Source organism: Amia ocellicauda, chromosome 14 (assembly GCF_036373705.1).
Source record: "Amia ocellicauda isolate fAmiCal2 chromosome 14, fAmiCal2.hap1, whole genome shotgun sequence".
In the NCBI taxonomy this organism is placed as follows: Eukaryota; Metazoa; Chordata; class Actinopteri; order Amiiformes; family Amiidae; genus Amia; species Amia ocellicauda.
This window is the reverse complement of record NC_089863.1, coordinates 18384757-18412320: the sequence shown is the minus strand read 5'-3', so window position 1 is coordinate 18412320 and position 27564 is coordinate 18384757. Positions and strand designations below refer to the sequence as shown.

Below are 27564 nucleotides of genomic sequence, written 5' to 3'. Positions count from 1 at the left end.
GCTGAGCGGGTACTCTAGTTGTGAGGGAGTGCGAGGTTGTATGACGCCCTGGAATGGCATGGCTTCTCGGGTGTGCCCAGCCCTATGCCTGTCCAATTAGGTTCCAGCTCACCCTGAGGAAGTGGTTATTGAAAGGCCGGGCAGCGAACGTAATGTACTGCATGGTTTTGTACTGTATTGTATGTGCATTTTATTGATATATATAATTACCCAGTTTTACAGCTGGGTTTTTACTATAGGTACCTTGCTCAAGGATACAACTGCAGTGTCCCCCAGCTGCGATTGAACCCACGCCTGTATCAGCTGGTCAGTGATTCAGTTTCACACCGCACAAAGTTAGTGAAGAAGAGACGCAGACAGGGCAGTATATTATTATAATTATATTATTATATTATCAGTCAATGAAGTACCTGAAACTCTATTCATACAAACTGGACAGGCAACACGGTCTGCTCAGCAATACATTGGTTTGAGTCCCAACACAACAGACAGAGAGAGATAGAGAGAGACAGAGATAGGAGGGAGGAATAGAAAGGCATATTCATCTGAAGAAAAGGCAAAAAATCAGCTTGCAAGAAAAGTCAGAGAGAGAGAGAGATAGAGAGGTAAAAACAGATCAGGAGAAAGTGAAAGAGACATTAAAGGCATTTTCAGAAGAATGGCATTGTCACTATAGCATTATTAATATCAAGAACATTTGTAATCGTATTATTATTATTGGTACATTATTATTATTTATATTAGTTTCAAAGGTCACTCCATCCATCTCTGGGGTTACCCCTCCATACCCCTTCGTTCCTCTACCTCTCTTTCCCTCCTTCCCTCCCTCTATATGCGAACTAACTCAGAGAGAGAGATATAAATCTTCCTTCAACTTCCCCCCCTCTTAGTGTCAGTGTCCAGCAGCGTCCAGTCAGTCAGTGTGTCTGTACCGTATTAACCCCCCACCCCTCTCTTTGGTGACATAGTGTCAATAGTGTTACTCTGTCGGTCTCTCTCAGCTTGTGAGACAGGAGTTCATCTCTCCCTCTCTCCATCTCTCTCTCTCCCTGAAGATAAGGGTAAAGCTTGTGAGTTAGTGTTATTCGTCCGTCCCTCCCTCCCTCCCTCTGTAGTGTAAGTCTGTTCTCCTCCCTCCCTCCATCTCTCTTAGGCATCATTAACCCTCAAACTCTCCCTCTCCCTCGCCCTCTCTCTCGCTCTCTCTCTCTCAGAAGAAGGAATACTGGTTGTCAATGGCTCTGGCTCTCCCTCCCTCCCTCTCTCTCTCCTCACTCTCCACCGTTTCCAGCTGAAGGAGGGGCAGCTCTCTCTCCCTCTCTCGCTCTCTCTCCTCACACTCCTCTACCCCTCCTCCCCCTCCTCCTCCTCCTCCTGCTGCTGCTCCTGCTCCTCCTCCTCCTCCCCCCTCTGGCTCACTCCCTCGTTCCTGGGGGGGGCTGGGGGGGGGCGGGCGGCCAGGTGGCAGGGGGGGGGGCGCTGGGCTACGGGGTCGACTGGTCAAGTCTGCGGGAGAGAGAGAGGGATAGAGGGAGAAGGAGAGAGGAAGGGAATTATTACAATTGAAGAGAGGAGAAGGGATGGGAAGAGAGGGAGGGGAGGAAGACAGTCAGAGGTCGGAAGAGGAGAGAGTTAAGTAGAGAGATAAAGGGAGATGTGTGAAGGGTGGTGAGAAAGGAGGAGGAGGAGGGGAAGGAAAGGGTGAAGGTGGAGGGAGGAGAGAGGGAAGGAGCAGTTGAGACAGAAATAATGAAGGGAAGGAGAGAAAGTTGCCAGGATACTTACTCTCTATGGTCAGTGGTTACTCTAGCTAATGAACAGACTCTATGGTCAATGACTAATCACTCTAACACACACACACCCGATGATCAATGGGTAATGAATATGAAATGTGCTTTAGGGTGAATAGCACTCTGTGGATAATGTGACACTAGTCTGTGATGACCATTTCTCTATTTGAAATACACTCGGGGGTGCACTCCTTCTCTCAGTCTCTCGCTCTCTATCCATCCCTCACAGTGCCATAGATTTTCCAGCACTTCCCACAGTGTCCCTCAGAGTCTCTCTCTCTCTCCCTCCCATCAATGCTATAGACCATGGGCAATTCACACACACTTTCTCCCTTGTTCCTCCTCTCCCCTCTCTCCATCCCCCTCCCTCCCTGTCTCGCGCTCTCTCTCTCTCTCTCTCTCTCTCTCTCTCTCTCTGTTGTTCGTCTCACTTACACACAGTCAGAGATGGGGGTTGATGGAGAGTCGGGGTGGCGCGGGGTGATGACATCACACACTGCGGGCCGGCTGCCTGACCTGTCCCGGCCTGCGGAGATGACCCAACGACAAACAACAACAAGACAGCCAATCAGAGCCCGGAAATGCATGGGGGAGGGAAGGGGAAGCCAGAGCCACCTGGCAGCCATGTTTACTGGGGGCTGACCGTGAGAGAGGATGGGAAGGTAGGGGAAAAATGGCCACATGAACGAGGTGATGCCAATTCTATAGTAAGACAGTAATATGTAGAGGTAGAGTCAAGATGGTGGCCACGATGGGAGATGGCTTGAGTGGCATTCTAAGGGGCAGTGAAGCTACACCTTCCTACAGGGGTCATGTAGGAAAACATTGGAAACTGTGGGACGGAAGCTGTATGCACTGGGGTTAATGGGTAATGAAGCCTGCCATGTTCAGAGCAGAGCCAGAGAGAAACATCAGGCAAGACGAGAAGATAAACCAGTATGGCGGCTGTGTGTTTTGTGGCAGAAATTATGTTAATAGAAACAGCAGGAAAAACATTTATTTCTGGTTTCAGAGACTATGGAATTGATGCCCTGTGAAGAGGAAGTCGCCATGTTGGATTGATGCAAAGGCAAAGATCCTTGATTCAGTGAATTCAACACCAACCAAAGAGCTTTGGAACCCATATTGGTTAGGGGGATTGTGTACACCTGCAACCCTACAGTGGCCAGGTCAATACAGGAGACACATACACAGAGTGGGTTGTGGCAATGACAATGCAACACAAACTGAAGGAAAGCGGTGGCCATGTTATACATGGGAACCCACACAGAATGGCATCGACGTGAACTGAAGCCACAGTCACCACATTAGACAATGGCAAACACACGGACAGACACACAGGCAGACCGTCATGAAATACTGTGTGGTGAGACTAGTGGTGTCTCTCTCTCTTTTTTCCTCCCTTTCTTCCCTCTCCCTCTGCACTGCAGTGTCCAGTCAGTCAGTCATTGCACCTATACTGTATTACCCCACCACCCTTCCCTCTCTCTCTCATTGCAGTGTTATTGTCTCGAAGTGTCAGTCAGTCAATGTCTACACACTTGAGCCCATGCCTAAGACCACCCCGGCCGCCCCCAGGCCCCCCACCCTCACCTGGCTGCCTGTGATTGGACACGACGAAGCTGACGAGGGTGACGTCGCTGGCCCCGCCCGACTCCAGCGGGATGGGGTGCACCCGGAAGTGCTCCAGCATGTCGAAGATGGACTGGAACCACAGGTGCTGCACTCGGCACTGCCCGTCCTCGTTGAGAGATAGGCGCAGGTGCTGAGAGGGATGGAGGGAGGGATGAGTGGGTAGAGAAAGAGGGAATTTAACTCACGACAGTCCTTCAAGCCGATAGCATGCTCCCCCCTCCATTCACACCCAACCCATCCCTCCTTCCTCCTGCTCGGCCGCCCTCCCTCTCACCTTGGCCTTGCCCTGGAAGTTGAACGTCAGGACGTACTCCCCCCGGCGTGTCTCACTCTGCCGCACCAGGAACACGCCGTGGCTGCCCGGCCCCCCCGCCAGCACCAGCTGCGCCGCCTTGAGCCGAGACAGGGTGCCGTGGAACCAGGGGCACTCCCACAGCGGGTGCTCCAGCACCGCCACCTCGCCGAACACAAAGGAGCCTGCGGGCACAGTGGCCTTTCAGAGTACAGTACAGCACAGTGTGTGTATGTGTGTGTTTACAGGGCAGTGTGACACTGTGTCCAGTATGTGTACTACAGTGTGCAGTGAGTATTATACAGTGTGTTACAGTATGTGTACTACAGTGTGCAGTGAGTATTATACAGTGTGTTACAGTATGTGTACTAGTGTGCAGTGAGTATTATACAGTGTGTCAGTATGTGTACTAGTGTGCAGTGAGTATTATACAGTGTGTTACAATATGTGCACTACAGTGTGCAGTGAGTATTATAGTGAGTGTGTCACAGTGTCTACTACAGTGTGCAATGAGTATTATACAGTGTGAGTGTTACAGTATGTGTACTACAGTGTGCAGTGAGTATTATACAGTGTCACAGTATGTCTACTACAGTGTGCAGTGAGTATTATAGTGTGAGTGTGTCACAGTATGTGTACTAGTGTGCAGTGAGTATTATACAGTGTGTCAGTATGTGTACTAGTGTGCAGTGAGTATTATACAGTGTGTCACAGTATGTGTACTAGTGAGCAGTAAGTATTATAGTGTAAGTGTGTTACAGTATGTGCACTACAGTGTGCAGTGAGTATTATACAGTGTCACAGTATGTGTACTACAGTGTGCAGTGAGTATTATACAGTGTGTCACAGTATGTGTACTAGTGTGCAGTGAGTATTATACAGTGTGTCAGTATGTGTACTAGTGTGCAGTGAGTATTATACAGTGTGTTACAGTATGTGTACTAGTGTGCAGTAAGTATTATAGTGTGAGTGTGTTACAGTATGTGCACTACAGTGTGCAGTGAGTATTATACAGTGTCACAGTATGTGTACTAGTGTGCAGTGAGTATTATACAGTGTGTCAGTATGTGTACTAGTGTGCAGTGAGTATTATACAGTGTGTTACAGTATGTGTACTAGTGTGCAGTAAGTATTATAGTGTGAGTGTGTTACAGTATGTGCACTACAGTGTGCAGTGAGTATTATACAGTGTCACAGTATGTGTACTACAGTGTGCAGTGAGTATTATACAGTGTGTCACAGTATGTGTACTAGTGTGCAGTGAGTATTATACAGTGTGTTACAGTATGTGTACTAGTGTGCAGTAAGTATTATAGTGTGAGTGTGTTACAGTATGTGCACTACAGTGTGCAGTGAGTATTATACTGTGTGTTACAGTGTATTGCATTGTCTGTATACAGTGTACAGAGTATGTAAACAATGTATTACGCTGTTTGTATAGAATGTATTACAGTGCATGTATACAACGTAGAGTTTAGGGCACAGTGTGTAGTACGCAGTGTGAATGCTGTGAAGTGTAGTGCAGAGTGCTGCAGTGTGCGCATTCCGCTGTCCCATGTGTACCTGTACCATCGGGAGTCTCGGCAAAGGGCGTTCCCAGGCCGGTCCCGCCCCCTCCTAGCAGCCTGCCATCCGATTCGTCCACTGGGGCACGGGGGGGCAGTTCAGGGGGGCGGAGCTCCGTCAGGGATGAGGAGCCTCCAAGACCCCCATAACACACTGCGATACACAACACAACACACTGAATATCAACACAGTACACCACAGACCACAAAGCTTGACACTAACAGTCACCGAGAGACTGTGACCTTTGACCCTGAACTGACCTTGAGACAGACGGTCGTTGAAGTCGGAGGAGACGGGGGTCAGGCTGCCCGAGAGAGTGACCTCTGAGTGACCCCCACAAGACAGGTCACCTGGGTCATCGGGCTCACTAAGAGCAAGGGATGAAGAACATATAGAGGGAAAGGGGGAGAGACAGGAGAGAGGTGGAGAGGGTAGAGAGAACCAGTGATGAGTGTACTCGTGTCCACACGGCTGTGATTCTCTCTCTCTCTCTCTCTCTCTGCACTCTCCCTTGCTCTCTCTCTCACCTCAGAGTGATGCAGTTGCTGATGTCAGAGAGCCAGGATCTCATCTGCCCAGAGTCACTCGTCTCCACTATGTACTGCATTGCCCCATCAACCTGAGAGAGCGAGAAAGAGAGAGGTGTTAATACACACAGACTGACTGACCAGACACTGACACTGCACTGAGAGAGGGGGAGAAGGAGGGAGGGAGAAAATCTCTATAGCTGTAACCTAACAGTGCGTCAGTATCAGGGCCGCAGTTCCCGTGGCCGCCTGGGGGGCGCTGTGGCAGGAGGCCTCACCTGCAGCAGGAAGGTGTTCTCCTTGTCCGGGACTTCCAGTGCTGTGGTGCACCGGGCCTCCTGGATAGAGGAGCATGGGATAGCCAGCCGGGGCTTGGAGGACTGGAAAGAGAGAGGCAGAGAGAGGGATTAATATAGTACAGACACACTGACTTCCCCTCCCCCACCCTCCATCTCTTCTCCTCTCCATCTCCCTCACTCCAACCTCTTCCCCCCCTCCTTCTTAATCTGCCATCCCTCTCTCTCCCTCTTACACTCACCTTAGGCGGGATGTAGAACTCCAGCAGATACTCCTCTCCCTCTCTCTCACGCAGGGCCAGGCGACACTTCTGCCAGCGCCCGCCCCGCCAGCCCACCGTGGCACCTCCCCCACCGCCGCTGCCCCCGGTGGCAGGAGGCTGCCCGGCGCCCGGACCGTGTTGCTGTGGAGGGGGCTGTTCACCAGGCAGGTGGTGAGCGAAGGAGGCAGAGAACCCGGGGAAAGCCGGGGCGGGGGCTGAGCTGGGGGTGTGGGGGGGGCCGTGCGTGTCCTCGGAGGCAGAGCAGCTGACGATCACTGCCCCCTCCCTCAGCAGGCGCTCGCCCCTCTTGCGCCCGGGGGCCGTAGAAGCAGAGGAGGAGGACGGAGGCGGCGGAGGGGGGGAGCGAGTGAGCCGCAGCTTCTCCAGCCGGTGGCTCCACTTCTCCTTCTGCCCTTCCCCGCTGCTCCGGCGCCGGTCCCTCGCTTCGGAGGCCTGGGAGAGGGAGGCGGCACTGGAGGAGGAGGAAGGAGGCAGGGAGGAGGAGGAGGAGTGGGGCAGGGAGAGAGGCAGGGAGAGGGACAGGGGCAGGGCGGCCTGGGAGGAGGAGGAGGAGGACGGCGGGGGCTGAGGGCTGCGGCGGCTGTCGTGGGAGGGGACGCCCATGGTGTAGCTGTAGCTGGGGGTGAGGGAGGGGGCAGGGGCCGCGCCGGGGCTGGAGGCGGGGGCTGAGGAGTCACTGGAGGAGCTGCGCCAGTGCAGGATGCCCCTCACGCTGCCCCGCACCGTCCGCCCCACGTTGCGCAGCGAGAAGCGCTTCTTCAGCTTGCTCTTGGGGTGTCCCGCCGCTGGGCCGCCCACCGGCTGTCCGTTCCCCTTAGCCAGGGCCTCGCTATTGCCACGGCTGCCGTTGCTGCCGCCGCCAGGGACGTGGGGATAAGCGGGCAGGATGCAGCCGTCTGCCTCCATGGCTCCCCCTCCATCCTTCCACTCCCCTTCCCCCAGCTCCCCCATCTCCACCACTTCTTCCTCCTCCTCTTCTTCCTCTTCCTCCTCCTCCTCTTCTTCCTCCCTGTTTTCCTGCTGGCCGGGGAACCTCCTCGAGGCGGCACCCAGCTCCTCCCGTCTCCCGCCCCCTCCCCCTCCCACAGAGGAGGAGCAGGAGGAGGAGGAGGAGGGAGGCAGGGTGTGGGGGGGGGCAGCCGAAGGGGTGACAGCAGCAGAGGCCATGGCGTAAGAGTCCTGCAGCAGGGGGAACCGTTCGCCCGGCCGCTCGATTCCCGACCGGCAGGCACGCAGGTGGGCGGACGGACAGGAAGGGGGGGTCTGAGAGGCCGGGGTCATCTGGGGCTGGGAGGCGTCATCGTCCTCTAGGGAGGTGGTGTCCGTGTAAGCCCCACCCACGCCCCCCAGCTCTCTCTCAAAGTGCCGGGCGAACCTCTCGGTGAAACGGCGGCAAAAGGCAGGCCCAGACGCGGGCGAGTAGTGCGGGTTGTCCAGGAGGAAGGCCCGGAAGTGGCGTGCGAAGTCTCCCGCCGCTGCCCGCGCATGCAGCTCGCAGAAGTCCGTCCAGCTGGGGGATGGGGAGGGGGTGTCGGAGAGGGAGCAGGGCGGCGGTGGTGGGAGTGGGGGTGGACGTGGGGAGAGGGGCAGCAGGGAGGGTGAGGGCGGGGAGGGGGAGGGCGAGGGCGAGGGGGAGGGGGGCAGGGAGGTGGCGGGGCGGGGGTGGGGGTCCGGGCTGGGAGGGGTGGGCGTCAGGAGGGAGCCGTTCATGGCCGGAGGAGCGGGGGGGAGGAGGCTGGGGAGGACCAGGCGGGGAAGGGGGCGGGGTGTCGGGTTCAGGATTAGGCCGGATTCGCCAGGTCGACACGGACCAATTGGAGACTGCAGGAGGGGTCACAGCCCACGGCCCGTCATGGGAGCGGGTTGGTTGTGGCTTTCGGGAGAGCTGCACCCTGATTGGTCAGCCAAAGTCCCTTACTGAAAAAGTTGAGGGTTTCCGTCTTTGTTTTAATTTGCTGGTCAATCGGGCACAATATCCTGTTTCTTCTATATTGTACTTCTCTTGGAGCCAGGGACAGTGGGTATGGGACGAAGAGAGGGAAGGAGAGAAAAGTTTGTGTCCTTTCTCTCCTATTTAAGGCAACGTGAGTCTCCAAACGAAAAAAATGAAATTCTGAAACAGAAAGAGAAAAATATATAGAGTACAGTACAGGGCTCAGTCAGTGTCTGTACTCCAGGTGTATATATACAGTACAGTACAGGGCTCAGTCAGTGTCTGTACTCCAGGTGTATATATACAGTACAGGGCTCAGTCAGTGTCTGTACTCCAGGTGTATATATACAGTACAGGGCTCAGTCAGTGTCTGTACTCCAGGTGTATATATACAGTACAGGGCTCAGTCAGTGTCTGTACTCCAGGTGTATATATACAGTACAGGGCTCAGTCAGTGTCTGTACTCCAGGTGTATATATACAGTACAGTACAGGGCTCAGTCAGTGTCTGTACTCCAGGTGTATATATACAGTACAGGGCTCAGTCAGTGACTGTACTCCAGGTGTATATATACAGTACAGGGCTCAGTCAGTGTCTGTACTCCAGGTGTATATACAGTACAGTACAGGGCTCAGTCAGTGTCTGTACTCCAGGTGTATATATACAGTACAGGGCTCAGTCAGTGACTGTACTCCAGGTGTATATATACAGTACAGTACAGGGCTCAGTCAGTGTCTGTACTCCAGGTGTATATATACAGTACAGTACAGTACAGGGCTCAGTCAGTGTCTGTACTCCAGGTGTATATATACAGTACAGGGCTCAGTCAGTGTCTGTACTCCAGGTGTATATATACAGTACAGTACAGGGCTCAGTCAGTGTCTGTACTCCAGGTGTATATATACAGTACAGGGCTCAGTCAGTGTCTGTACTCCAGGTGTATATATACAGTACAGGGCTCAGTCAGTGTCTGTACTCCAGGTGTATATATACAGTACAGTACAGGGCTCAGTCAGTGTCTGTACTCCAGGTGTATATATACAGTACAGTACAGGGCTCAGTCAGTGTCTGTACTCCAGGTGTATATATACAGTACAGTACAGGGCTCAGTCAGTGTCTGTACTCCAGGTGTATATATACAGTACAGGGCTCAGTCAGTGTCTGTACTCCAGGTGTATATATACAGTACAGTACAGGGCTCAGTCAGTGTCTGTACTCCAGGTGTATATATACAGTACAGGGCTCAGTCAGTGTCTGTACTCCAGGTGTATATATACAGTACAGGGCTCAGTCAGTGTCTGTACTCCAGGTGTATATATACAGTACAGTACAGGTCTCAGTCAGTGTCTGTACTCCAGGTGTATATATACAGTACAGTACAGGGCTCAGTCAGTGTCTGTACTCCAGGTGCATAAATACAGTACAGGGCTCAGTCAGTGTCTGTACTCCAGGTTTATATATCACACACACAATACTGAGTAAAAAATCGTTCTATACCTTAACAACAACAACCACCACCACAACTACAAATATTACACATTTACGTGTAAAACAGTGCATCTTACCTTAATACAAGGCAGCTCCATTGCGTGTCCCCAATACATCAATAAGCAAATCCTTTTCCACGTCCACGACGAGGAAAAATACAATTCAGTCAACAGATGACGAACATATACAAATATACACGGAGAAATGTTCGTGGTACGTAGCCGGAAAAAAAAAATGTCTTACATGTAGTATTGTTGTGTAAGTTCGTCAGTCCAGTCTTAGCAGTGTAAAACAGACACGAAACACATTTAGAACAGAATTATAATAATAGTGTTCTACCAAAGAACGTTGTTGCGCCTATGCGTTCCAATTCCGAATGAGAGCCCCAGTCCGCGGTGGAATTATTACTACGGTTAGTCGATCATTATTATCATCAATATGGTGTTATTTGCAGTAGTAGTAGCAGTAGTAGTTGTATTAGCCGTTAGTGTTGTATCGAGTTACACAAACGTACTCCTCTGCGAACACGCGTTTCCACACACACGCCACACACCCCGGATAATAATGGTTTTAGCAAGAGCGACACAACAATCACATTCAACCGGTACTGGATCCCCAGTGTCCGACCGAGTCCTGACGCGGAACCTTCCCCCGAAATCCACTGACAGACCCGGCTGGCTCCCAAACTCGAGTCCGGGGCGTTCGGGGGAGGCGGGAGGGGGTGTGTGTTTGGGGATAGGAGGTGGGGGGGCAGACAGACAGAGAGAGAGAGAAAGAGGGAGGGAGAGACAGAGGGGGAAAAAGCGAGATGGGCCTTGGTCGTGTCGCTGATGCGGAGGTCTGGTGTGTGTGGTTTTTTTTCCTTACCCAAAACGACAGAGGGAGAGAGGAAAACGGTTCAATATTGTTGAAATAAAAACAAACTCGCCCCGTCTCTCTCTATCCCCCCTTCCCTCTCTCCCTCCCGTCTTGATAATAAAAAAAAATGACGGTAACAACACTATAAAAACAATACTTTTCAGATTCGCTGATTGGACTCCCTGTCTATCTCCCTGCTTTTTTTTTTCCTCTCTTTCCCTGTTTTCCCCCTGTCTCTCTGTTTCTCTCCCTCTCTCCTTCCGTAGGCAGCCTTCGGTCCTCCCGGCGCTCCCCGGCCGCCTCCGCACGTCGTGTTTGTCAACAGCGGTGTGAATAGGCCTGTTTTTACGAGTCGCTTTATGGTTATTATTATTATTATTTTTAAAATATGTATATTTTGATTGGCAGTGTTTCAATCCCGATGTCTCGCGATAATGGGAGAGGGGGAGCGAAGAGGGGAGGAGGAGGAGAGGAGAGGAGAGGAGGAGAGGGGGATTTGAATGGGAAAAACTTTATTGAGAGAGAGCTGTGTGTGCAGTTATGTTTACATACTCCCGTTAAGCACCCTGCATTGGAATTGAATGGATCTATAGTTTATTTAGAGAGTGAGGGGGGGCAGCAGAATTAGCCTTAGACTGTGTGTACTGCCATATATATATATATATATATATATACAAACACTGATATGAATAAAGCTGTATTTGTATGGGATGCCTAGTGATTTCACCTTGAGTGAACTGTTCATGACCTGAAGCAGAGAGCCACTTTGGTGTCTCCTGCTTTATAAGTAGATTTTGGTAGTAGACCTGGAGACATTTTCACAAATCATGAATTCCTTGGTGGTAAGCACCTTGTTGTGATAAAGTCTTGTGTTCGTAGTGCGGGTGTGGACGAGCATCAACACTGACAAAGGCATTTGCTATCTAGGGTGTCCACCTATACAACGGTACGGCAGTGCTGTACAGTACTATTTTGCACTGTGTTGCATACAGTGCTTATAGAAAGTCTGCACCAACATTTAGTTGTGTCATTGCCTCAGAGTTTCATGCATTTAAATAACGATTTGTTTCCATGTATCTACACACTATACCTCACACTGTTATTTTTTTGTGAAAAACATTATGATATTGAATATACAATCTGAAATGTCATATTTGCATGTCTTCACCCTCCTGAGTTCATAGTTGGTGGAAGCATCTTTGGCAGCAGTTACAACTGTGAGTCCATTGAGATCTCTACCAACTTGGCAATCCTAAATCTGGCAATATTGGACCATTCTTCTTCACAAAACTGTTCTGGCTCTGTCAAGTTGCTTTGGGAGCCTTGATGGACAATTTATTTCAAGTCATGCCACACATTTCCAGTTGGATTTAGGTCAGGGCTCTGACTGAGCCACTCAAGGACATTTACCTTTTTGTTGACTGGAATCTTTTCATGATAAAATGAGAACTTCCGTCTACTTTCCTCCTCAAGGATTTTCTTGTACTTTTCCTTTCTATCCTGACAAATGCCAGTCAGTCCCAATCCCTGTCAATGAGAAACATCCCCATAACATGATGCTGCCACCACCATGCTTCAGTAAGCATTGGGTTTATGCCAAACAGAACACTTTGCATTTAGGACCAAAGGTTGCATTTTAGTTTCGGCAGACCACAAAACCTTAATGCCACATGGCTATAAAATCTCCTGAGTGTTTCAGGTGGGCTTTCTTGAGTAATGGGTCCTCCTTGCCAGTGTCCCATACAGGACAGATGTGTGGAGTGCTGGGGATATTGTTGTCACGTGCACTTTGATCAGCCTTGGCCATAAAAGCCTGATCTTGCAAAGTTGCCATTGGCCTCTTGGTAGCCTCTGATCAGTTTCCTTATTCCTCATCCGGGGGGAGGACTTGATCTAGGCAGTGTCTTGGTGTTGTCATACCCACTTGTTAATAATCATCTTTACAGTGTTTCAAGGGAGCCTTTTATATATTTTTACACCAATAACCTGATCTGTGCCTTTCAACAACTTTGTCCCAGAGTTTTTTTTTTGGACGCTGCTTGGTGCTGCTTGATTAGTCTTTGAAATGCACTACTATGTTGTACTGTACTGGGAGATTGATCTGATATTAATTAACCAAACAGGCAATAACGCCGCTTTCCGCTAGGGAACAGCATTGAAGAAACTGTATCTCTCATCTCATTTCAGCACCAGCAGGGGAGCCTTACCGTAGTTATAAGTATATATAGTAACTGCTTAAGTGGTTAACCTTCTTGTTCAACTGTAACAGGGCAATTGTTTATATTGTACTACACCCCAGATTGTAAATTGACGAAATATTTTTTCTTTTAGGTCGACAGTCCAGTCTATCAAGATGCAGCACATTATACTGATCTATTTGCGCTGGTATACTAGACATTACGGTAGACTCAACAACAATGGCGGCGTCCACGGGCACAAGACATGCATCGTAGGAGTGAGGCGAGAGACAGAGAGGGCACATACCTGGAGTCATATCTGAAGGGTAACATTATCATTAATATTAATTATATTATTATTGTTGTGTTTATGCTTGTACTAGTTTCTTACAGTAAACACACACACTAAGTGTAGCTGGTGAAGAGACACCAACTAGGAAGCCGGTAGTCATTAACATTATATAACTTATGACACTTTAATACAGTTTACGAGGATTTTTACTTTTACTCTGACAAAATCGAAATAGTACAGTAGAGCACATTGTCCAGCGTATATATAATATTGCATACATGTCCTAATAGTGTCCAGTCAGTTATACTGTATGTTATTAGCTACATTTCCAATTATGTATAGAGTATATACACTCACCTAAAGGATTATTAGGAACGCCATACTAATACTGTGTTTGACCCCCTTTCGCCTTCAGAACTGCCTTAATTCTACGTGGCATTGATTCAACAAGGTGCTGAAAGCATTCTTTAGAAATGTTGGCCCATATTGATAGGATAGCATCTTGCAGTTGATGGAGATTTGTGGGATGCACATCCAGGGCACGAAGCTCCCGTTCCACCACATCCCAAAGATGCTCTATTGGGTTGAGATCTGGTGACTGTGGGGGCCAGTTTAGTACAGTGAACTCATTGTCATGTTCAAGCAACCAATTTGAAATGATTCGACCTTTGTGACATGGTGCATTATCCTGCTGGAAGTAGCCATCAGAGGATGGGTACATGGTGGTCATAAAGGGATGGACATGGTCAGAAACAATGCTCAGGTAGGCCGTGGCATTTAAACGATGCCCAATTGGCACTAAGGGGCCTAAAGTGTGCCAAGAAAACATCCCCCACACCATTACACCACCACCACCAGCCTGCACAGTGGTAACAAGGCATGATGGATCCATGTTCTCATTCTGTTTACGCCAAATTCTGACTCTACCATCTGAATGTCTCAACAGAAATCGAGACTCATCAGACCAGGCAACATTTTTCCAGTCTTCAACTGTCCAATTTTGGTGAGCTTGTGCAAATTGTAGCCTCTTTTTCCTATTTGTAGTGGAGATGAGTGGTACCCGGTGGGGTCTTCTGCTGTTGTAGCCCATCCGCCTCAAGGTTGTACGTGTTGTGGCTTCACAAATGCTTTGCTGCATACCTCGGTTGTAACGAGTGGTTATTTCAGTCAAAGTTGCTCTTCTATCAGCTTGAATCAGTCGGCCCATTCTCCTCTGACCTCTAGCATCAACAAGGCATTTTCGCCCACAGGACTGCCGCATACTGGATGTTTTTCCCTTTTCACACCATTCTTTGTAAACCCTAGAAATGGTTGTGCGTGAAAATCCCAGTAACTGAGCAGATTGTGAAATACTCAGACCGGCCCGTCTGGCACCAACAACCATGCCACGCTCAAAATTGCTTAAATCACCTTTCTTTGCCATTCAGACATTCAGTTTGGAGTTCAGGAGATTGTCTTGACCAGGACCACACCCCTAAATGCATTGAAGCAACTGCCATGTGATTGGTTGGTTAGATAATTGCATTAATGAGAAATTGAACAGGTGTTCCTAATAATCCTTTAGGTGAGTGTATATAGGAGAGAGAGAGAGAGAGAGAGAGAGAGAGAGAGAATATGAATGAATGAATGAATGAATGAATGAATGAATGAATGAATGAATAAATATATATATGCTGGTATATTTATGAATTGGTGTTTCATGTATGTCTTTCTAATTTGGGCTGTCATGTGATTGACAGGTGTCCGTCATGTTCCCACGGAGGTGTTTTCGGTGGCTGGGGCGGGACTTCATGCCGCCTCCTCCCCTGCGGGCAGGAAGTGATGTCAGCCGGGGGAAGTATGATGTCATCGTGGTGGGCGGCGGCCATGCGGGCACAGAGGCGGCGGCGGCGGCGGCCAGGGTCGGGGCGGAGACTCTGCTCATCACCCAGCGAATCGGCAGCATCGGTGAGGACGAGATACCTGCAGTGCCAGTGTCCAGTCGGTCAGTGTGGCTGTACTTTATTGACCCCCCCATCCTCTCTCTCTCTCTCCCCCCTAGGCGTTCTGTCCTGTAACCCCTCTCTCGGGGGGATTGGGAAGGCTCACCTGGTGCGGGAGGTGGACGCACTGGACGGGCTGTGCGGCCGGGCGGCTGACTGCAGTGGCATACACTTCAAGGTGCTGAACCGCAGGAAGGGCCCGGCGGTGTGGGGCCTGAGAGCCCAGCTGGACAGGGAGCGGTACAGAGACACCATCCAGGTACAGAGACATAGAGAGAGATGGGGGTTAATACAGTGTAGACACACCGACTGATTAACAGGAGTCTGAGGGGTGATGGGGGGTTCATATTTTTGAATGTTCCCAAAGTTTCAGCTTCAGCCACATCGCTGGGGAGTTTGTTCCAGATTGTGATGCCTCTCTGTGTGAAGAAGTGTCTCCTGTTTTCTGTCTTGAATGCCTTGAAGCCCAATTTTCATTTGTGTCCCCGGGTGCGTGTGTCCCTGCTGATCTGGAAAAGCTCCTCCGGTTTGATGCCTTTCATGATTTTGAAGACTTGGATCAAGTCCCCACGTAGTCTCCTCTGTTCCAGGGTGAAAAGGTTCAGGTCCTCAGTCTCTCAGTAGGACATTCCCTTCAGACCTGGAATAAGTCTGGTTGCTCTCCTCTGAACTGCCTCTAGAGCAGCGATATCTTTCTTGAAGTGTGGAGCCCAGAACTGTCCACAGTATCCAGATGAGCTCTAACTAGTGCATTGTACAGCGTTTACTATTTTGTTTGCCTTTTTTACTTCCCCACATTGTTTGGATGAGGAAAGATATCCCTCTCTCTCTCTGTCTCTCTTAGAGGGAGCTGTTCTCCACTCCCAGGCTGTCAGTGCTGGAGAGCTCAGTGGAGGCCCTGACTGTCACACAGCCCGACCCCAGCCAGCCTGGGGACAGCAGGGTCACTGGGGTCACATTAGGTCAGTCTGTGTGTGTGTGTGTTTGTCTCCTTGTCTCTTGAGTGTGTGTGTTTGTCTGTGTGTCATTGCGTCTCTAGTGTCATGTCAGTCAGTGTGTCTGTACTGTATTAACCCCTCTCTCCCTCTCTCTCTCTCTCTCTCTCTGTCTCTTTCTCTCAGGCGACGGGGTGACTCTCCAGTGTCAGGCGGTCGTTCTCACCACGGGCACCTTCCTGTCTGGCTCTCTGTTCCTGGGCCAGACCACGCGGCCTGGGGGGAGGCTGGGCGACCCTCCCTCGCTCGGACTGTCCCACTGGCTGCGGGACGCGGGGCTGCGCACGGGGCGGCTGCGCACAGGGACGCCCCCCCGCCTGCACAGGGACTCGGTGGAGTTCGGCCAAACGGACAGACATGCGGGAGACCAGCGGCCCATGCCCTTCAGCTACCTCACTGCAGAGGTGGACATACAGGTGCGGAGACGGGGGGAGAGGGGGAACGAAGGAAGGAGAAGAGGGAGGAGGGAGGGAGCAAGGGAGGGGGAAGGAATGAAGGAGGGAGTGAGTGGGGAAAGAGCAAGGGAGAGGGGGAAGGAAGGAGGGATAAGAGGGAGAGGGGGAAGAATGGAGGGAGGGAGAGGGGGAAGGATGGAGGGAGGGAGCAAGGGAGAGGGGGAAGAGGGGAGAGGTAAACGAGGGAGGGAGAGGAGGCAGAGAGGAATTATGGAAAGGAAGAGGGGATGTGGGTCTGGACTGTACTGTGTGTTCAGTCTGCAGTATACTGTGTGTGTTTGCTGTTAATGTACTTGTGGGGTCTAGTAACTCAGTCAGTCTTAACCCTTTACCCTCTCTCTCTCTCTTTCTCTCTCTCTCTCAGCCTGAGGAGCAGTTGCCTTGCTACCTGACCCACACCACCCCGGCGGTAGAGCAGCTGGTCAAGGACAACGTGCACCTCAGCGCCCACATTGCACAGGACGCCAAGGGCCCCCGGTACTGAGGGAGAGATGGAGGGGGAAAGAGAGGAGACCGGGGCCGTGCTCTAATGTGTGTCTGCTGTACTGAACTGGACTCTTTCTCTCTTCCCTCCCTCTGGCAGATACTGTCCGTCTCTGGAGTCCAAGGTTCTGCGGTTTCCGGGCCGCCAGCACCAGGTGTGGCTGGAGCCAGAAGGGCTGTCCTCGGACCTGGTGTACCCACAGGGCCTGTCCATGACGCTTCCCCCTGAAGTTCAGGAGAAGGTGGTGCGGCTTATCCCCGGGCTGGAGAGAGCGGAGATCGCTGCGCCAGGTCTGAATTACTGTATTGACTCCGCCCTCTCCCTCTCTCAGTGTAGTGTCAGTGTGTCTATACTGTATTAACTACGCCTTCTACCTCTCTCAGTGTAGTGTCAGTGTGTCTATACTGTATTAACTACGCCCTCTACCTCTCTCAGTGTAGTGTCAGTGTGTCTATACTGTATTAACTACGCCCTCTACCTCTCTCAGTGTAGTGTCAGTGTCTATACTGTATTAACTACGCCCTCTACCTCTCTCAGTGTAGTGTCAGTGTGTCTATACTGTATTAACTACACCCTCTACCTCTCTCAGTGTAGTGTCAGTGTCTATACTGTATTAACTACGCCCTCTACCTCTCTCAGTGTAGTGTCAGTGTGTCTATACTGTATTAACTACGCCCTCTACCTCTCTCAGTGTAGTGTCAGTGTGTCTATACTGTATTAACTACGCCCTCTACCTCTCTCAGTGTAGTGTCAGTGTCTCTATACTGTTAACTCTGCCCTCTCTCTCAGGCTATGGTGTGCAGTATGACTACGTGGAGCCCACCCAGCTCTTTCACTCTCTGCAGTGCCGCTCAGTCCAAGGGCTCTTCCTGGCTGGGCAGATCAACGGCACCACCGGCTACGAGGAGGCGGCCGCCCAGGTACACAGGGGGCAGAACTGCAGTATCAGTGTGTCAGTCAGTTAGCGGGACAGTGCTGTTCTGATATCTCTCTCTCCCTCCGTCTGTGTGTCAGGGGCTGTGGGCGGGGGTGAACGCCGGCCGCAGTGCCCGCTCTCTGCCGCTGCTCTCTCTGTCTCGCACTGAGAGCTACATAGGGGTCCTGCTGGACGACCTGGTGACGCAGGGGGTGAGCGAGCCGTACCGCATGTTCACCAGCCGGGCCGAGTTCAGAACCGTATTGCGCCCCGACAACGCGGACCTGCGGCTCACACACCGGGGTACAGCGCGCACACACTGTACACACAAATACACAATCTGCCTTCTGTAGCTACACACACTGCATTATTACCCTGTATTCACACATTGTCTGTGCAGCTGCATACTCTCAGTGCAGTGTCAGTGTGTCTGTACTGTATTAACTCTCTCTCTCTCTCTGTGTCAGGGTTCGAGGAGGTGGGCTGTGTGTCCGTCCAGCGGTACCAGGAGGCGGTCAGGGTGCGGGACGGACTGACGGCCGGCATAGAGGCCCTGCGCTCCCTCTCGCTCCCCGCCGCGCAGTGGAGAAACATGCTGACACACTGCGCACTGAGCCACAGCAAGACTGCACACCTCAGGTACACTGACACACTAATTGACTGACAGACACACTGACTGACTGTACTGTGTTAACCCCCTTCACTCTCTCCCTCCCCATCAGTGCTCTGGAGTTGCTGCAGTACCAGAGTGTCACTCTAGAGATGCTGTCCGCCACCTTCCCAGAATCCTTCGCTCCATTCCTGGAGTTCTCCGAGCGCCTGAAGATTGAGGGTGAGCTTCCCTACAGACCACCTCTTGCAAATGACCCCTCCCAGCAGTCTCTCTCTCTCTCAATCTGTCTGTATATTAATCCTTCCCTCCCCTCCCTCTCAGCGGTGTACCTCCCTCACTCGGAGCTCCAGGAGCAGGAGATACGGCGAGTGCGGCGGGAGGAGGGGCTGGCGCTGCCTCCCGGGCTCGACTACCTGTCCCTGCCTGCCTCCCTGTCACTGGAGGTCAGAGAGCTGCTGCACCGTGCCCAGCCGCCCACGGTCAGTACACCCCTTAACCCCCTCTCCTACTCCTTATTATCCTCAAGGTCAAATTCAGAATCCTTACGGCCGCCAAATCGGGAATCTGGTATTAAGGTCCGGACAGGGAGTGCTGGCGTAACGCGGGGGAGGGGGCTGGGTGTTCCTCGAAAACATGTCTGTATACGAATCACCATTATCATTGATACGGGTGGAGAAAAAACACATTCTGCCGGATGGAATTCGAAAGACGTGAACTATATTGCCGATTCCACCCTTGGCGTGGTTTATCCCATCCAAAACCGTTGTCTGTTGTAACAGCTATCATTTCATCATTCATGTTTATTCTCGTTAAGTGCCCTTGCTAATGAACGCTTTTCTAGACAGTGCGTGGTCTGAAAGTAGATTGGTGGATAGAAGTAGATAGAAGCCCGCCTTGAACGAATAAAGCTAGGGATGACACGATGAGGGATAACTTGGGGGAGCTGGTCTCTCAATGCTGATTTGGGGGGCTGGCGGCCTCCGCTGACCGCTCCCTTCAAGACGTTTTAACCCTCTCTCTCCCTCTCTCGTTCTATCCTTCAGCTGGGTGCTGCCACCCGTTTGCCAGGGATGACCCCCGCCGCCGTCGTTCACCTCCTACGCTATGTTCACAAGATGGAGAAGGAGAGAGGGAAGGAAGTAGAGAGTGGGGTGTTGTAAAGAGAGAGGGAGAGTGAAAGACAGAGAGAGACATATAGTCACGGATGAGACCGAGACTGACAGATGGACAGCTATAAGAAGACACCCAGAGAAATGGAGACAAGATGACAAAAAGAGAAGACACTCAAGAGTTAGAGAGAGAGACACCAATTTAGACACAAATATAGGCACAGGGATAGACACAAAAAAATACAGAGACACATGCGGAGAGACAGACAGAAAGGGGCAGATGAGCAGGGAGAGACAGACAGACAGACAGAGCCCACTGTGTGCAGACCCAGAGGAACAAAGATGCACACAGGAGACCGGTAAGAAGCTGAGTCAGTGGAATACGAATCTGTTTGTCCCGAGACTCACAGACGCACAGGGAGGCCTGGGTTAGGGGTAACGCACTCCTGCCTGTTTATTGTATAAAAGTGCATAAATAAAATAAAATAAAATCTATGTACATGTTGTATATTCCTTTCCATGCCCTATTTACATAGAATAGGTTTTATCATTAACCTATGGAAAAATAGGGAGAGGTACATTTCAAAATACCACAATCCGTTATGTCGTTTGTGAATACAGCAGAAATGGATCAGGCTGCATTATATCAGTGATGTCACACAGCCCTCACCACCCCCCCCAGCGCTGGAAGAAGTCCAGGGGGAGCTTCCAGTGTGGCTGCGGCTGCCCCCTGGGAGGTTCTGGGTAAACCGTGGTGTCCGCAAACGAGACTTCAGTCATCAGAGAGACGGGGCGGGACTGGAGGCACTGAAAGAGGGGGGGGGGGGTGTTAACACAGCATAGACACGCTGACTTTGACTTCAAAACAACGACTCACACAATTACACACCCTCTCTCCGCACACACAGCAGAGGCAGCCAGAGGGGCTAGTTACCTTGACTGTCTGGCAACTGAAGGACAGTTTTGTCCCCAAGAGTTGCCCCTGGGGCAGAGAGAGCTGCCCCCGTTGAGCCCAGAGGATTTGGATGGAGAGAGAGAGGGGGAGCACACACCCAGTCTCACAAGTCTGCTCCTGAGAGAGAGAGAGAGAGAGAGAGAGAGAGAGAGAGAGAGAGAGAGAGGGGTGGGGGGGTTAATACAGTACAGACTGGTATACACTGACTGACTGGACACTGACACTGCACTGAGACCGAGAGATGGTTTTGAATAGTATAGTTGCTCACTGAAAATTGAGAACATACCACACAATATGCTAATTGTTGTATAGCGCCCCCTCACTCTATTCAGGCAGAAAAGGGGAACTACAACCAAACCAAAGCAGCAGGGATGCATGGGTTTCAATAAGGTGAAAACAAACGTGAAAATGAGTTAAATACAGATATCCCTGTGCTGCTAATCAGAAAGTTTGTATGATTGTTAATCAAACCCAACATATTTATTGGAATTTAAATCTGAATTCCCGGTCTCCTGACTGATGCTCTTTCACTCTATTTTAGATTCTCCCTCAGAACTTTCACTTCCGTATCGTTTTGGGCCCATTTATTATTGCTGGTTCCTTTTTTTTTTTTTTTTTAATAGAACTAGCATAATGAAGCTACACGGATCCACCATTGTCAACACTATGCGGGGGTGGGGGGGTATTCTGACTGCAGGGAGCTTGTTTGTTTGTTTTGTTTTTAAATTACTGGACATAACTGAACAGTTTTTTAAACAGCTGGGCGAGTGTTACGTTTCAGTTTTTCCAACATTTGAAATTTGAATGATTTTTTTAAATTTGATTTTAAAATGAATTAATTTCATAAACCCGTTTGTGCACAGTGGGGTGCACCTGTAATCTGATTGACTGTTATAAAAGGTGCTTCACAGTAAGATAGTAAGCGAGCGATGTGATTGGCTACCAGGGGAGGGATGGTACAGTTCTCCGTGATCACTCTCGTCCAATCAGCCTCTCTGTCAGGCTGGGCACCCCGGGTCATCGCCAACAGGTGGGGGGCCGCGTTCCCTTGGAGAATCCGGTAGGCCTCTACTCGAAGCGCAGAGCAATTGAGAGAGGAAGAGCTGGAGAGAGAGAGATGGATGCAGTATAGATAATATGACGGACTCGACAAGGCAGCACACTGCACCGACAGAGGAGGGAAGGGTGGTACCTGAAGGAACAGCCGCTGATGTAGTTCTCTCTGAAGAGGACGGGGGTGCGAACGTCCCTGGAGCAAAGCCCCCCCCCTGAGACACCCAGCACTGTCAGCTGACACCCTCCCATTGAGGAACAACACACTAGTGAACGTACACACTGGGGAACGATACAGGGACACCCTGATCCAGAGGGACATGCTGACTGAAGAACGGCACACTGAGGGAGACTGACACACAGACTGAGGGGAGCAGTAAAGCAATACACAATGGGAAAGTACAAAGACAGATGATTATTATTACCAATATGATTATTAATAATGAATTGGAGGATACAGGTTGGATCATTCCATTGAAGATTCCAATCACAGGAGCCCCTGGCACAAGCCCCGCCCCTGTGGAGGTGGCAGCGGGGGCAGGAGAGCCACTCTTCTGAGAGAGAGAGAGCGAGCATATTAATGTTAATGAAATGTGTTATATACATACACCGATCAGCCATAACATTATGAGCACTGACAGGTGAAGTGAATAACACTGATAATCTCGTTATCATGGCACCTGTCAGTGGGTGGGATATATTAGGCAGCAAGTGGACATTTTGTCCTCAAAGTTGATGTGTTAGAAGCAGGAAAAATGGGCAGCGTAAGGATCTGAGCGAATTTGACAAGGGCCACATTGTGATGGCTAGACGACTGGGTCAGAGCATCTCCAAAACTGCAGCTCTTGTGGGGTGTTCCCGGTCTGCAGTGGTCAGTACCTATCAAAAGTGGTCCAAGGAAGGAAAAGTGGTCCGATCCAACAGACGAGCTACTGTAGTTCAAATTGCTGAAAAAGTGAATGTGTGTAGAATGTGTATACTGTGCGTGTATACAGTACATACAGAGTGTGTGCATGTATTGTATACAGTATACCTGGTAGGTGACAGTGTGCTGTTGCAGGAGGTCACCAGGGGTCGTAAAGTCACTCAGGGTCACATTCAGGGTGACATTCAGGAGCCGCCCACTGCCTGAGTACCAAACCACATAGGACACCTGCAGAGAGAGACAGATGGCTGTTAATATCAGATTCATGTAAGCATGTCTGTTAATATCTGTTCAATTCAGAGCTGCGCTATCGCTGTATTTATTGTTCCCACCGCCCTGTTCCTGAGCACTGGACTCATCTATCAATGCTTGGGCAGCACTGATGTCACTTAGTCCTGCCAATAAAGCTTTTTTAACTGAACTAAGAGAGGAGGGGGATGAAATGAAGGAGAAGGTGAGAATGAAAAAGCAGATAACAGAAAAGTGCAAGCTGTCACGTCCAGGCATGTTGCCCTCTGACCTTTGACACAACACTGATACAGTTGTTTCCTTGCAGAGCTGGGGCGGACCACTCTGATACTGGGACAACTGGGATCTGAGAGAGAGAGAGAGAGAGAGAGTTAATACAGTACAGACACTCTGACTTGTCCGAGACGCTGAATTTGTATTACAGTAAAAGAAGTAAAGAAGTTCTCTCACTGTATTTCCAGGTTGGGACGCATTCTCAGGAACTGGGATCTGTGAAAATGGACATCAGATCATAATCATTGTTAGCACAATATTTGATATACTGGAGATTGATTTAAGGGGGTGAGCAACAGACACAGTTGGAGAGTGTCTGCTGTATGTGGCTCACCGTGAGCAGGGAGAGGTCAGCGTGGTAGGAGGCAGCGCTGAGGGAAGGGTCCGTCTGGCAGGACTGGGGGGTCACCCTGCGAGAGCACGGCACGGACACACTGCGCAGGAACACTGAGAGAGAGATGGACACTGTTTGAGTGCAAACTTTAATACACAGGGAGAGAGAAGCATAAAGGAGGAAAGAAGAGAGAGGGCGAAAGGAGCAAGTGGATTCTGGGAACACGTCAATAAATTGGCCAGGAAAATCCATTTTGAACTCGTTTCTGAGTTTGCCAGAGAGCTGGAGGGGCCGTCTACGCCTACCAGCTGGGTTCCTATCCAGGCAGGTAGTGCTGGCCGCCCCTGGTGACGGTTGTCTGAGCACACCCACGATGGAGGTGGAGGTGTAGTAGGTCAGGAGGACATCATCAGCCTGAGACAGACAGAGAGAGGAGGGGGTTATTACAGTATTTACAGAGAGACACACATACAGACATACACCAGTATACTTCCAGCAGCACACGTTTCAATTCAGAAACTTAGCTCTCTCGCTATTGCGGGGAACGAGTCCCAACTGTCCTCCCTATCAACCTACGCCTATGGACTTTAAGCCGGACATAAACGATGGTGGGACAATTTAACCTTCTCTCAACATTGGAGAGGATGCTTCCTCCCTGTTCCCCCCTAGACCTACGCCTAGAGACAGATAGACAGACACCGTCTCTCACCCTGTAGAAGGCTCGAGGGACAGTGGCCATTTTGGGGGAACCCTGCAGAGAGAAAGAAGGATCCCCAGACTTCAGAGAGAGAGACGGGGGGCTCTGGTAATTCAGCTGAGCTGGAGACCGAGAGAGAGAGTGGGGGGTTAATACAGTACATAAACTGCAATACACTGACACCGCACTGAGAGAGCTGAGAGTCTCTCTTACAGTTGTCCGTCTCCACACAGAACAGGCCGTCTGTCCGCCACTCCACTCCAGATGGCACATTCCCCCGGAACATCAGCCAGCTCTCCACACACTGCGCTGACCTGTAATACACAGACACTGTCACACACACACACTGTCACACACACACAGTGCACTGACCTGTAATACACACACACTGTCACACACACAGCACTGACCTGTATTACACACACATACACTGCACCAGACTTGAAGTCAAATACATATTCAGTGCTTTTCAAAGACTGTTAGCTGGGTCTCAAATCATATACTACGCACGATGCACTGAAGTGTGGATTGTATACTAATTATCATAGTATACTGTATATATAACTATATTAAAAAAGTAACGCAATTTCCTGTATAGAAAATATAACAATGCAGTACTGCCACCACTTAATTATTAAAAGACATTGTGACTTTTCAACTGTCTTGTGATTACTTCTTTCTTATGTAACTCAGTAGGAATTAATTCCATTTCCAATCTAGGCTCCGCCTCTTCCTCTTCCTGGTGCATGACAGGACATATCGAGTGCAAAACGTGTCCATCATTCCAAACATTTTTGCCGAATTTAGGATACCATCCGGGTATCGTTAGTCTCTTCATATCTCTCAGTCTAAACGCACTACTCTGTCTGGTGTTCAAAAACCGCCTATGTAGTAAACAAATATGTGATTTGAGACGCGGCATGTGTTGAGCTCTGTACATCAAAGTGAGGCCTCCAGTCATAACACACACAGACACACTGACTGAGACTCTGTCACTGAGCTGTCGTTCACTCCCCCCTCTCTCTCACTGACCTCACTTCCTCTGCACACGTGGTGAAGACGCTCCGCGGGTCTGTGAGGCCACAGTCCGTGAGATCACAGCAGCAGCCGATGTCACACAAGCCAGGAGTGACATCACAGGAACACACTGAGGCTGAGAGAGAAAGAGTGGGTTAATAAGCTGAGGAAGGGACACCAGTCTTATATATTGCTAGAAAAATGCTAGTTGTTGAAATGATGTGAACTCTACATTTCTCTACAGTGAAACTGGTGTTGGACACTGTCAGGGAGTCTCTCGTTATCAATGATTTTCAGGGTGTATATAAGTATTTGTATTTATTAATAGAGGCCAGTCAATACATATTACAATTTCTCAATTATAATGCAACTAGGTGAATTGTTGTGGAATTTGTTTGACAGTTATTATGTTACTAATAACATATTTATTTGGGATATTTTAATTATTATGTTGGACTGACTGTATTTTTGATGTATTCATTAACTGTGCCATTTTACCCCCATCGTGAAGCTGGGACTGGCCTCAGAACATTCATTTCAAAGTGCAGCAGCACAAGATTCTGTCTCTGTATTTGTGAAAACCTGTTGTATGTCCTAGGAGAGCACATGCTGCACTCAAATAGCTTATTCTTTCCAAACAGAATCCTCATACACATCCTATGCATTCTCTACAAAATATAGAATGGTGTCCCCTGATAGTAGAAGCAACATATTTCACTCCAGTGTCCCCTCAGCTTTCTGAGAGAGAGAGAGGGGTACAATACAGTACACACACACTGACTGGCAGAGAGATGGTTAGTACAGTGAAGACGCTGAGAGACTTTTACTGACACTACAGTGCACCAGACTTAGCGTCCCCTCACTCTCTGCAGGAGAGAAGGAGGAGGACTGCATCTCTCAATAACTAGTAATACTATTCTTATTATTGATACCAGCAGTAGAGGAGGTCGGGTTGGTTTCTCCAGCTCTGGGCACTGTGGAGTCTGTTGCCGTGGTGACTGAGTCCGTGGGTCCTGTGGTCCCAGTGTGCGTGGTGTCCGTTGCCGTGGAGACAGGGTCCGCGGGTCCTGTGGTCGCAGTGTGCGTGGCGCCCACGTCAGTCGCGGCCGGTCCAGCTGTCACTGGGTCCGTTGCCAAGGGGCTGGTGACCACGGCGTCCGTTGCCGCGCTGATGGGGTCGGTGGCCGAGGCGGTGGTTTGCTCTGACAGCTGCACCGATCTGGGCATCACAGCTTGGGAAGCAGCCAAGGCCAGGAGAAGCGCCCCCACACACCACACTGACAGACCCCAACAGCAGCGCACCACAGGGGCACGCCGGCACTCTGCCATCTACTGCCACAGAGAGAGAGAGAGAAGGTCAATACAGCACATACACACTGAGTGACTAGACCCTGCAGTACTACACACAGAGACACTGACACTACTGACAGATAAGAGGGTGTTAATACAGTACAGACATCCTGCCCACAGAGCAAGAGACCCCCCACTGCAGACAGTACAGTCACTGCAGACTAGACACGGCAGTACAGAGAGGGGTGGGGGGGCAGGTTAATACAGCCACACTGACTGCAATCTACAGTATTGCATTTTTAATATAAACGTAATACAAATACAATCCTACCTCGTCCGCACGTTGTCTTCACAGCGCCGGGACAGCAGCGCCCAGTTTACGGATCATGTCCTTAGTTACGGCTGCGGGGCTGTTGTCAAGTCGCTCTCCAGATGTCGTCACCACAGACGCCGAAGCGTCAATAAAACTGGCGCGTGTGACGTCATCAAAGAGGGACCCTTACCGTAAAACATCTAACAAGCGCGATTTCTGAAAAAAGTGAACAATCGGCTTTTTTCTTCTTCTCAGAAATGTATAAGTTATTTTAATAAGAGTCTATAGCATATTATTTACAAGCAGACACTACCAAACTAAATTACATAAATAAATCAAATATAGTTAATTTAGAAACGCTTTTTTTTTTTAACCAAAGCATCCGATTTAAGATATAAAATATAATATTTCACACACTCGTCCTGCTGTCTTCACTCGATCAACTGGTACCACTGAGAAATAAGTTATTTTAATTAATGTTACGAAGGTCTCGTTTCACACTAAATTCTAGTTTTATTAGTATCCAATACAATTATAGGTAAAAGTAGTCCAAAATAAATGCCAGTCCAGGTCTGTGAAACGAGCTATTATTCTTATTTCTTATGTATGACCTCACTTACTGTACTTACCTGTGTAAATTGGAAGTTGTAAAATGTATTATATTTTGAAATGCTCTGTTTAATATAAATTTGAATTTGCAAAGTTTGATGCCTTGTACTTAACTGTATTCTTGCACTTTGTATTGCACTTATATTGTAAGTCGCCC

At 49.9% G+C, this 27564-nt stretch overlaps 3 protein-coding genes across 5 annotated transcripts; 1 reads left to right on the top strand and 2 right to left on the bottom strand.

Annotated features, from left to right (window-relative positions):
- Window positions 1-1375: 1375 nt before the first annotated feature.
- Window positions 1376-11127, bottom strand: sh2b1 (SH2B adaptor protein 1). The gene is made up of 10 exons (XM_066721714.1): window positions 9889-11127; window positions 6349-8503; window positions 6089-6190; window positions 5811-5902; window positions 5544-5650; window positions 5281-5436; window positions 3700-3902; window positions 3384-3555; window positions 2226-2316; window positions 1376-1506 (listed from the first exon to the last, which is right to left on the bottom strand). Exons 2-10 carry the CDS (start codon window positions 8098-8100, stop codon window positions 1485-1487), a joined length of 2697 nt encoding a protein of 898 aa, XP_066577811.1. The 5' UTR covers window positions 8101-8503; window positions 9889-11127; the 3' UTR covers window positions 1376-1484.
- A 1932-nt stretch (window positions 11128-13059) lies between these two features.
- Window positions 13060-20187, top strand: mto1 (mitochondrial tRNA translation optimization 1). The gene is made up of 13 exons (XM_066721745.1): window positions 13060-13172; window positions 14878-15085; window positions 15180-15379; window positions 15965-16082; window positions 16242-16531; window positions 16935-17047; window positions 17154-17344; window positions 17844-17974; window positions 18069-18273; window positions 18438-18609; window positions 18693-18802; window positions 18905-19062; window positions 19627-20187. The coding sequence occupies exons 2-13, from the start codon at window positions 14887-14889 to the stop codon at window positions 19741-19743; spliced, it is 2004 nt and encodes a 667-aa protein (XP_066577842.1). The 5' UTR covers window positions 13060-13172; window positions 14878-14886; the 3' UTR covers window positions 19744-20187.
- On the bottom strand, window positions 20122-27530 carry LOC136767768 (tectonic-3). 3 transcript variants are annotated; one of them, XM_066721759.1, is made up of 16 exons: window positions 27428-27530; window positions 26817-27014; window positions 26128-26524; window positions 25211-25331; window positions 24392-24492; window positions 24191-24300; window positions 23787-23895; window positions 23482-23594; window positions 23325-23363; window positions 23146-23220; window positions 22734-22853; window positions 22159-22254; window positions 21840-21937; window positions 21591-21750; window positions 20627-20764; window positions 20122-20499 (listed from the first exon to the last, which is right to left on the bottom strand). In XM_066721759.1, exons 3-16 carry the CDS (start codon window positions 26522-26524, stop codon window positions 20359-20361), a joined length of 1818 nt encoding a protein of 605 aa, XP_066577856.1. In that variant the 5' UTR covers window positions 26817-27014; window positions 27428-27530; the 3' UTR covers window positions 20122-20358. The 3 variants fall into 3 exon arrangements, with proteins under 3 accessions (XP_066577856.1, XP_066577857.1, XP_066577855.1); XM_066721760.1 differs by having other exon boundaries at window positions 22159-22251; window positions 26128-26527; window positions 27428-27529; XM_066721758.1 differs by having other exon boundaries at window positions 26128-26527; window positions 27428-27528.
- Window positions 27531-27564: the final 34 nt, after the last annotated feature.